At 33.7% G+C, this 11,928-nt stretch overlaps 1 protein-coding gene across 1 annotated transcript; it reads left to right on the forward strand.

The window, feature by feature from the left end:
• Positions 1 to 203: 203 nt before the first annotated feature.
• On the forward strand, positions 204 to 3,429 carry LOC144571791 (Inositol monophosphatase family protein). Its single transcript, XM_078321170.1, has 4 exons — positions 204 to 679; positions 1,840 to 1,999; positions 2,384 to 2,626; positions 2,858 to 3,429. The coding sequence occupies exons 1-4, from the start codon at positions 257 to 259 to the stop codon at positions 3,256 to 3,258; spliced, it is 1,227 nt and encodes a 408-aa protein (XP_078177296.1). The 5' UTR covers positions 204 to 256; the 3' UTR covers positions 3,259 to 3,429.
• The last annotated feature ends 8,499 nt before the right edge of the window (positions 3,430 to 11,928 follow it).

Here is an 11,928-nt window from a genome sequence, read left to right on the forward strand (position 1 = left end):
CCGCCTGTGTCCGGGCGGTTTGATTATATTTGAAAAAACTCATATTTTGAGGGTATTTTTATAAAAAACTTTTTTTTTGGTTATTAATAAAAATCGCCGGCATACTTGTGTTTCGTTACTTGCTTTAATGAATTATTTGTTGGATAAATTAGATAAAGTGATGAGACATTGAGACCTAACCCAATCCACACAATACAACACACTCGTACTTCGTAATATTTCTTCTTTGATTATATATAAATTTAATTTAATAATAATGCTTTCGCACTTATCCTCTCACACCACCATCACCACCTTCACTCCTTTATCCAACTCCCACCACCCATCACCACCGTGCCTCCGCCGCCTCTCCGTCGTCCACCGCTGTCTGATTCCGCCCCGCGCCGCGGCCTCTATCAGCACCAGCTCTCAGATGTCTTCTCCTCCCCCACCTTTGCGTACCAAGCAGTATCACATGGAAAAGGGGAGGAAGACTCTGCTGGAGTTCGTCGGAAGTGGAGGGGCCCACGTGGGTGATGACCTGGCTGTACTGCTCGCTCACATGCAGACCGCGTGCAAAAGGATTGCTGCTCTCGTCGCTTCTCCGTTTAACCATGAGGTTGGAAACAGCGGTGGAGATGGGAGGAGTTCCAGTGCGGATTCGGGTCGGGATGCACAGAAACCACTCGATATAATTTCTGTATGAATCAATTTCTTAATTTTATATATATGTGTATATATATATATAGAGTTAGGCTGGGGTGCTATGGATAGCATAGTGGCCTCCCGTGCTACGGCTCAATATTCAAGTTTTGAAAATCCAAACGGTCGATCCGAACCGTTCATCTTATTCTCCATATTAATATCTGCTTGGAGACCAAATTTTATAATTTTCTGAATTTTTTTACTATTTATTAAGCCACTTTGAAAGTCGCTAATCCAACGGTTTTACTGTTTTGTGCAGCCACCGTTGGATCAACAATTTTGTAAAATACTTAATAAATAGTAAAAAAATTCAGAAAAATGTAAAATTTGGTCTCCAAGCAGATATTAATATGGAGAATAAGATGAACGGTTCGGATCGACCGTTTGGATTTTGAAAACTCGAATATTGAGCCGTAGCATAGAGGCCTCTATGCTATCCATAGCACCCCAGCCTAACTCTATATATATATATATATATATAGAGAGAGAGAGAGAGAGAGAGAGAGAATGGCTAATATACTGTTCCTGGACTCAGGAACACTGTTCGGTTCTCCGATTTTCAAAGTTCAAATGGTCAATCAAAACCGTTAGATATTCAATCTATATTAAAATATGCTTGGATACCAAATTTTATATTTTTTGTAATTTTTTTACTATTTATTAAGTTAGTTTGAAAATCGTTGTTTTTCAATAGTGCAGAATTTTAATAAAAACAACAATTTTCAAACCAGCTTAATAAATAGTAAAAAAAATTTCAAAAAATATAAAATTTCGTCTCCAAGCACATTTTAATATATATTGAATATCTAACGGTTTGGATCGACTGCTTGGACTTTGAAAATCGGAGAACCGAATCGTTTATTTCTGAGTCTAGAAACAAACGTTTGTATATTATCTACTCTCTCTCTCTCCATATATATATATATGGAGGTGTGGTAAACATATATAGATGTTATAAGGTCAAAATTAATTAATTTAAAGATGACCTTTTGGTTCACAAGGAGCTTGGTTCGATCTTAGGTGTTATACTAGTCAACTGAATTCAACAAATTAAAGTGAATTTACTCTTAGACTGCTATAATTTAAGATGAAATATGAAATCAACAAGTATACTGATCTAATCAGCCCCTTAGTTTCTTTTGTCATTGATTGTAGAATGAGATTATACTGGCTTCTCTAAAGAGCTCTGGGAAAGTAGCAGCAATGGCATCAGAAGAGGATGAAAACCCTGTCTGGATATCTGATGAAGGCCCGTTTGTGGTCGTCACCGACCCTCTAGATGGTTCTAGAAACATCGATGCCTCTATACCAACAGGTGGTACCTTAGTTTGTGACCTCTCTCTTTTTTCTTAATTATTGTTTTGTTAGAATAAATTGGACAGGCATTATGTAAGCAATCGTCTGTGGTCCCTAAATTGTTTGAGCCAAGTCAATTTAGTTGCTGAACTGGCTGATGTGTGAGTTTGGTCCCAATTATTCAACTAAATGCCAAATCGATTTTTCAAAAATAAGTATAGGGCCAAGATGATCTTCTACAGGCAATGTTTAAATTTTTTTATAGGAAGCAATAAGGTACCAAACAGTTTTACATCATAAAAAGTAACTTACAAAATCAAAAGAAATTTGCTTTCCACATTCTTTTCTGTTTGCCTCTCGTTATTCTATCTGTAAACCGTAATTACTTCATCTATTTTATCAGGCACCATTTTCGGGGTGTACCACCGGCTTGAGGAAATTGACCATCTGCCTACTGAAGAGAAGGCACAAGTGAACTCCCTACAAAGTGGGGCCCGCCTCATTGCTGCTGCATATGTGCTGTACTCGTCGGCCACAATTTTTTGCGCAAGTTTCGGGCCGGGTAAGGGTACACATGCCTTCACTCTGGACCAGACAATTGGAGAATTTGTTCTGACACATCCAGATATAAAAGTTCCTCCAAGGGGTAAGATTGCCTTTTTTTTTTTTTTTTTTAAATTTCAGCGGTCTTGCAAAATCAATTAGCTCAGTAACATATGATTTAAGACTGGTTTTATTTTGAATCAACCATCCCTTGTGCAATTAAAACCCAGTTGACCTCTTTTGTGCAATTAAGCTTCAGACAGCTATCAGTTTATTAATTCCAAATTTATCTTATTTTCTCCCTTTTCTTTATCATTTTTAATACAACCAACAGGTCAGATATACTCAGTAAATGATGCCCGATATTTTGATTGGCCAGAAGGTCTAAGGCAGTACATAGACACGGTGCGACAAGGAAAGGGACAAACTGGTAAGAAGTATTCGGCTCGGTACATATGTTCTCTTGTAGCTGACCTCCACAGGACACTGTTGTATGGAGGTATAGCTATGAACCCTAGAGACCATTTACGCTTAGTTTACGAGGCGAACCCTCTAAGTTTCTTAGTTGAAGAAGCAGGTGGCAGGGGTTCAGATGGTAAACACCGCATTCTTGCTATTCAACCTGTTGAATTGCACCAGAGACTTCCCTTATTTCTTGGTAGTAAAGAGGATATGCTTGAATTGGAGAGCTATGGCAATATTCAACAGAAGGTTAATCCTGGCTATGATGTATGATGTGTAATGCAACTTTTTGGGGGTGATTTTGTACATATATTTTAACCCTACCTACCCCTAAAGTTGTGATTGCAAGTTGGAAATGGCTTTGTATAGAACTTGTAACTATTTTTGTATATACTAGAAATTAGTTACAACGGGTGCTATGGCCTATGGAGCATGAAAAGAACTATAATACTAGAAAACCGACCTTTAGTTAGGAGTCTGGCTAGTATGACATCGGTGTCATTCAGCTTATATAACACCAACTCCAAAACCTATCGAATTGACTTCAAACAGTGAATCTAAACTGTTCAAATCCATCTATTTCATTAGTTGTGTTATATGCAAAATTTATAATTTTTCGAATTTATTTAGTATGAAGACAAACGGTCAAATGTGTGAGTTTTTAAGTTAATTTTAATGAATTCATTTTTTAGCATTTTTGACCACTTGATTTGATACTAAAATAATTAGAAAATATAAAAAATTGTATGTAAACGCATCACTCATAAAGTAAATTGGTTTGAACGGTTTGAATTAGTCGTTTGAAGTCTATTCAATTAATTTTGTAGTTGGTGTCATATGACACCGATGTCATACTACCTAGACTCTTTAGTTAGTACTTGTTTGCTTTATATTATTATATATCTCTAGTTGTCTACAAGGATTTGCTGTTGCTCCGGCTTGCTAAAGCAGTCTGCAACTACCCCACCCATTGAACTATAAAGTATGATCTAAGCATCGCATGTTAACTAAATCCGAAAATCATTTCTAAGCTTCATATAATTAAGCCGAAAAATATATGATACAAGTGTAAGCATTAATTAATGTTGTACTCACCCTCGTCACAACCAACCAATTAAGTCGGCTGTAAAAAGCTTGATTTATATCATCAAACTATCAAAGTCAAAGCTAAACTTTATATGTTCAGCACTTGCGTCAAACATAAAACGGGGGTCGAGTACGAAGGCCGAAAATGCTAAAATGAAAAAGAAAGAAATTGAGGCCCAGGCCCAGCCCATTGGAAACAGCAGTTTTGTCATTGACACCCTAAAAACCCTAGTTTCCACATTTTTGTTTTATCGTTCAGCGGCTGTGTGCTGAGTGCTGAGTGCTGAGTGCTGAGATGAGCCCTTGTTTTCACCTTCCCAATGGTACCAATCCCAATCTTCATCCCTATTTGCTTGCTTCTGGCCGATGCCAAGAACCAACCTGCCTCACCAAAATCTCTAACAACCTTACCCCACTGTCTTAACCCAAACTCAAGGAATCGTTCCTAATGAATAATATATTTATGAGATCTTGATGGACTGCTGTGCACGAATGAAATCAGAATCAGGTCAGCCTAATGTTTGGTTTTCTGTGACGGTTTAAACCTAATTCATTCGTGCACAACAGTCCATCAAGATCTCACAAATGTTGAGGCTGGCTGTTACTTTGGTGCTCTACAAAATACCTAATAGGCTAGGATGTCAACCCAATTAATGTAATCTCGTATAACATTAATTCTTATAAATAAATGGGCTGTGAAAGGAAAATAAATCTGCTGTAATTCTCGGCGAATTACAGGACCCTGTAATCCCGATTCCAACCGTTGGTCTTTCTCGAGATGTGTGCATGAAAACTTACTTTTCTGAGAACATTTTCGAGATCTGCACACGGAAAAGTTTGAATGGTTGATATCGGAATTTTAGGATCCTATAATTCCTCTCTCAATTACAGCAGATTCCGACTCGTGCAAGGAAAATAAATTGACAAGGCAAAATGAATATTCTAGATGTCATGATTTCCAAAGGGGTTGGGTTGATCCTGATGCCATGACCTATTGCACTCTTATTGAAGGGCTTTGCAAGTACTATATGCAAGGAGGGTGAAATTGAATAGGCATGAGGGGTTTTGCCTGTACATGTTCTTTCTAAAGTCCTTGAGCCTGATGTCTCGTTACGATGGGCCGTGAAAATGGACAAGGCAATTGGAAAGGGGTGGGGATACAACTGCTATGTGTGAATATATGTCTTGAGCTTCCCATTTCCCAGTCAGGAGCCGTATAGAATAATTTTCCGTATGGATACACTGGAAATTTTCTCACAGAAGTGAAAATTTCCATTGTACCCATACGAACTTTCAAAATATAGCCTATTTTCCCATGAAAACTCCATAATATCAAATATCTCCATAAAAACTTAACATTCTTTCTTTTCTTCCCTTTATTTATCATTTATATAATTGTTTTAAAGACGAAATTGACAAATATACCCTCCTCTCTCATTCTCCTTCACTGTGATTATTCATGGCTTAATTTAGACTCTCATCAGTTGGATCTATGAAAATAGGCAGGGTCACTTTATGAAAATAGCTTTATAAGAGGGCATTCCACCGGAAATTCCTAAATTTGGATTATTGAAATCCCTCTCATGTTTCATTAAATGATAAAGTATCTGCTTTTCCTTTGATAGTTGCTCTCTGTTTAACACTGCAAAGCACCATGGGCACACGGATTACATGAAGTTCAATCATTGTACTGTACCAGCGGGTGCTTCTTGCCTCTCGGTATGAAAAGAACAATTTTAAAGGTACTTTAAAAAAAAAAAAAATCATACCAGTTCAAATTTTGAGAAAACATGCTGGTCGAAATGTGTTGCTGTTGTATTTGGGAAATTTAATGAAAAAAATAATTGCTCAGCATCATAATAGCAGTAGTGTTAAAAAATGATCCTTGAATCATCACGATTTTCCTTTTTTTTTCTTTCACAAAGCTCAACATCCTCTTCTGACATCCAACTTCATTTTCTCAGGTCTTTCGGATCAATTTTATAAGTAAATAAACGGATTCCTTACTCAGCAGTTGGGTAGCCATTTCTGACAGATGTAGAATTTGTCAAATTAAACTCAATCCTGATGAGAGCTGACTAGATTTCTCATATATGTTTCAGTGAAGGAGAAGGAGAGAGGAGGATATATTTATCAATTTTGTTTTTAAAATAATTAAATGAAAAGTTAAATAAATGAAAGAGGATAAAAGAAAGGAAGTTAAGTTTTTATGAGGATATTGAATATTATGGTCTCTTTATGGGGAAATTGGCTGTTTTTAAAGTCCGTATGGATACACCAGAAATTTTCCCATAGAATAATGACCTGTAATATAGGATTTGTACAGAACTGATGCAATGAAATGAATTTCATTCTTATTAAGTTTCTCTCTTGAGTCAAATAACTGAACTAATCTCTCTTGAGTTTTCATTATACATTGGTTAACAGTTTGGTTGAATGATATCCAACAAACTACATTAATTTATGTCTCTAATTAATTGTCTTTTGGAAATGATCAATCAGAAAGAAACTGATATTTTAAAAAACTATTGTGTATTGCATACCGTTACAGAGCATTTTATTGCATACCAAGTGGTACTATGGAGCTTGAAACAGACTATAATAATAAAAAGCTCTTATTTTGTACTGTTGTCTTTAATATTATCTCTACTTTTCTATTTTCGGCCTCAAAACCAACTGGCGTTAGGGGTGAAAATGTTATGGATAATATCCGATATCCAAATATCTGTGTGAATAAGAATATTGATATGGTTTTACGTTTTAATTATTCGTATCTGAATAGTAGATATATACCATATGCTTTAATATATATTAAGAAAAATTTATGTTATTCACTATTATAATTAGATAAATATTACAAACTTTAATAATTTTAATAAATATTCGATTTGATCTGGACCAGTACCCGTCTGATATGCGCTATGTATCCGTGTCTGAAAAAATGAGAAAAGGGATATGGTTTTACCATTATTCGCTCCGTAACCCTCCGTTTTCACCCATAACTAGCATGAATACACACATCATTGATTGAGTGTTAGCTAAATTTTGAGGAGAATTGGCAATGCTTCTCCAAAGCAAGCTGCTTGTACCGATTGAGAACATTGAGGTACCGTGATGATGTGTAATCATTGGGATCACAAGCATCAACAATTGGCGGCTCACCACTTTTGGCTTCCATTTTTCCCTCTCATCTCATGAGCTCCGCTGATTCTTCCTCCCCATTTAGAAGTCTCACTACCTGTCAATTCCAATCTTCTAAGTTAAATTTAATTAAAAGTTCATCAGGCATGCCACGCATATACCAGAATATAAAACAATGATTGGTACCGTGTGAGGCAAATCATTCCAGAGCTCGCCAAATTTTAAAAAGTTATATCGGTTTTAGGTGCTTGCCTTGGATCTAAAGCCAGAATTAAAAATGTTGCTGATTTGTAATTTGGGACCTTCAGATTTAAGACGGACGGGCCAGATCATTTTGCAATCTCCAATTTCTTTTTCTACAATCAGATAAGGTATGAACCGTTTAAGCAAAATTGTAAAGCCCAACCACATTGCTCCGTCCAAGAAGTAGATTTCTCAAGCAGGTCGAATTCCGGCCTGTTAAAGGCCCATAATGTTGAAATTATCAATGTAAATTTGATCTGTTCATTTTGCATCAGACGCCATAAAATAGTGGAAGAGTGCAATTAGATCTATGAATCTATCTATTTCGGTCCATGAAAAAGACAATTTTTTATCGAATCCATCTCCGTTGTGGAATTAGAAAGAGTATATTCATCAAATTGAATATACAAAGTAATGGTAGGAAATAAATCTGCTGTGATTCTGTAGGAATAGCAGGAACCTGCGATTCCAAATCTTACCTTTAAATTTTTTTTATATTTAAATCTCAAGGCAGAAGATTTTTCATGCACACATCTCAAAGAAAATTGAACGGATGGATTTTAAATCGCAGGTTGCTGCTATTCCCACAGAATCACAGTAGATTTATTTCCGTATAATGGTATGGTAATGGTATTGCATCATCACCGATTTCCCCAAAAAAAAAAGAGAGAGAAAAGCAACTTTAATAAAAAGAGACCTTACATTGATTACAGGTACCTGACAACCATCAATTGGACAGCTGTATTTCGAACCTATCAATAGAAATTTCTCCAATGCAACAATGCAACAATATAATATTATAATTTATAAATGTTGAAACTCGAAAAGCCTTTCGTTTTCTCATCCTTCCCAATCAAGCAGGATGAATACGCGGCGCACACCACCCAAAATACAAATAAATGAATCAAATGCACAAAAATAGTAAGTCCAGAAGTAAACCAATAGACCAAGACTTCTCTAGGCTTCTTGAATTGGTAAGAAATCTCCTAAAAAATCTAAAATTTAATAGCTCTAAAGATTATATTATGAGACTTGGAATTTGGAAATTTGGGAATTTGCGTTCATTTTAGTCTATATAACATCAACTCTAAAATTTATCAAATCGATTTCAAACGACTAATTTAAACCGTTCAAACCGATTTACATTATGAGTGATGCGTTTACATATAATTTTTTTTATATTTTCGAGTTATTTTAGTATCAAATCAAGTGGTAAAAAATATTGAAAAATGAATGTATTAAAATTAACTTAAAAACTCACACATTTGACCACTTGACTTAATACTAAATAAATTCGAAAAGTTATAAATTTTGCATGTAAATGCACAACTAATGAAGTAGATCGGTTTGAACGGTTTGGATTCACCATTTAAAGTCGATTTGATAGGTTTTAGAGTTGGTGTTATATAGGTTAAAATGACACTGATGTTATACTAGCCAGACTCGTTAAAGACTTTGGAACAACGAGGTCAAAAACACATAAGGTCAATTTTATAAATTTTTGATGGTGATAATGATTACCAATTTACAACATTCATAATATTTATTCTAAATTATATAGTAAATCACATATAAATACAAGCATTTAAAAATTAATGGAATCAATTGACTCTCATTTTTTCTACTTAATTAAGTTTGTCTTTGGACATGATATCAGATGGAGCGCGTCGTATTATTTTCGTTGTTAAAAATTTTAATTCACAATTAATTTTAGAAATTTAATCGTTTTTTGATGGAAAATAGTGCTACATTTTCAGCCCTTGGGTGTTTTCTACTGGTCAATAAAAGTGTTGAGCTTTTCTATTGTTACAATGCACTCATTAGTTTAAAATCATGATTTTAGAATAATTTCATTATATTCAAAACTAGGTTTGAGTATTATGTAATGCAAATAGTTTTGCAATGTGATGATATTCTAAGAACCCAAATAAAGTATCATAACTTTTGTAAATAATTTAGGGATAAATTGAAAACGGTATATGTAATATATATGAAATCATTATAATTTTTTATTAATACATACATATTATTCGAAAATAATGTTATTATTTTGCATAGAAAATTGGCTATGAAAAACATTTCATTTCAAATGTTGTAAAGAAAATTTGATTAAAAAATAATTCCGACTAATCTGAAACATACTTTTAATTTCCCTGATTTATCTAGAAAAATGAAAAATTAAGGGACTTCAACATTTTAGATGAAAACGGTATATTTTTCGGTTGTTGTTTTCTTCGTATCATTATTTGAGATATCCATTGTTTAAAAAGGGACTTCAATATTGCGAATAAATTTTGTATTACATAAATATCAAATTAATTGTTATTGATTTAACTAACCGGATGCATTCATTTTTATATTCTAGCAAGAAGGTAAACCAATATAAGTACAAACAAGGGATTGAGAAAGAATAAAGCTAATTCCAAGTTTAAGAATAGTAGCTAATTTAATTTTTGATTGGGTTAGTAGAATAGAGAATAGCGAGAATAGCTACTGTTGAGAATAGTAAATTAAGAATAGCGAGAACAGCTATTATTTAATAATAGCGCTAACTCAAAGCTATTCGGAAGTTGTTTGGATTGAACATTTAGAATAACTACTGTAGTAGGGATTGAGGCTTTGAGAGAGTTCATTTGCTATTCCATGTTTTTGTAGGAATAGCGAGAACAGCGAGAACAGCGCTATTCTCGCTGTTCCTGAGTATGTTTGAATGGATCGGAACAGCGCTATTCTCGCTGTATCCAAACATACAGTGCTATTCTATGCTATTCTTGCTCTATCCAAACGTAGTAAAGATCAAAACATAACTAATTAAGAACCGAATTTTTCTGTGGTCGTCATAAGCAATATACCGTCTTAAAAATAATACAAAACAAATATTATTCTTTGTATTCTAACTCACAAATTATCTCAAATGCAATTTTATGTCGAAAGAATCCAAAACTACAACTATTAGTTGTTTGTTGTTTTATCTTTATTTACTTGCTGTTGTGTTGGTTGGTTTTGTATTTTCATTACTGATAGCTTAATTCTATCAGCTTTTCAAAAAAAAAAAAGATATAGTGGCCCGCTTTATAATTTCTACACATTATTACCACTATATTGATATAGTAAATTTGATCAATTATTGGAGCAATTAAGTCCGAAGGTGCGCATGATTTATTATTATTATTTATTTATTTATTTTGAACAAATTGATGCGGGATCTGGTGTAAGGATCGAATGTTTTTATTTTTATTTTTCTAAAAGAAAATATATACGTTATTCTATTATCTGACTTTGAAAAATTCAATTAGGTTTGTTTTTAATACTCAGCAAAACATGATTAGAGGTAAAACCTATATATTTAGTTCTTATTTATATATTTATTGAGGAATAATGGGATGTTCAACCATTTGAAGACCAAGAACGTGTTGTTGTCATGCATTAATTAATTTAATTCTTATTTATATATTTATTGAGGAATAATGGGATGTTCAACCATTTGAAGACCAAGAACGTGTTGTTGTCATGCATTAATTAATTTAATTATTTAATAGCAGCCATTTAAAACCATCACAAAAATACTTCTATTATCGTAGTCTTTATACTTTAAATAACATTAAACAATGATACCTAAAATTAAGAACTACTCCGTAAAATAATTGCTTCAATAGTCTCCATCAAGAATGAAATCAGGACTTTCGAACTATAGAAGCCAATCATATACAATTTTTCTATGTATAATGAAATTTTATTATGGTACCATAATATTTTACTCAAAATTATATATAAATATAAAAATAAATAAAAACTGTGAGTCAATTGATCCCATTTTTTCTATTTAAATCCGCCTATGATCTTTACTACTTTTCTGCATTTTTTTTTCCTCTCTTTTTCCAGCCTTCATTGTGATGGACTAAAAAACCTCAATTTAAACTTGACTTAGATTGGTTCGTATCCGGCAGGTTAGATTTTATTTGAGTACCAACATTTAATCTAGTGGCAAAAACAATGCTCTCTGTGTGAGAGATTGCAGGTTCAAAATCTTAAAATGAGCAATCTTTTATAAATATCAAAATAGTTGAGTGGCTTGACCTCCAATCTTTACTAAAAATAAAAAATTAACTTAAACTATTTGGATTAGTATGTGTAAATGGTAAGCAAAGAATACTGATCTGAATAGTGGTATAAAGGTGTTGACATGTACTATTAGAGAATTATACGGAAGGTTTAAATAACGTTTATCGCGTTATAGCGGAATGGCTAAAAAAAGAACGCTATACCCATATAGCGCCAATAGTGTCATAGCTTTTATGATCCGAAAATGCTATAGCGCCACTATAGCGTGCTATTTAGAACCTCGTATTATACAAATGTCATTTGTACAATTGTACTATATATGCTATTGAAAAATGTCAAATTAGTGAAATAGTGCTAATTGTTGCCTTCAGAGCTATTCCATAGAAAGATAAATGTGTGTTATTTATATCC

The sequence above is a fragment of the Carex rostrata genome, chromosome 19, assembly GCF_964058835.1.
Source record: "Carex rostrata chromosome 19, lpCarRost1.2, whole genome shotgun sequence".
Lineage (NCBI taxonomy): Eukaryota > Viridiplantae > Streptophyta > Magnoliopsida > Poales > Cyperaceae > Carex > Carex rostrata.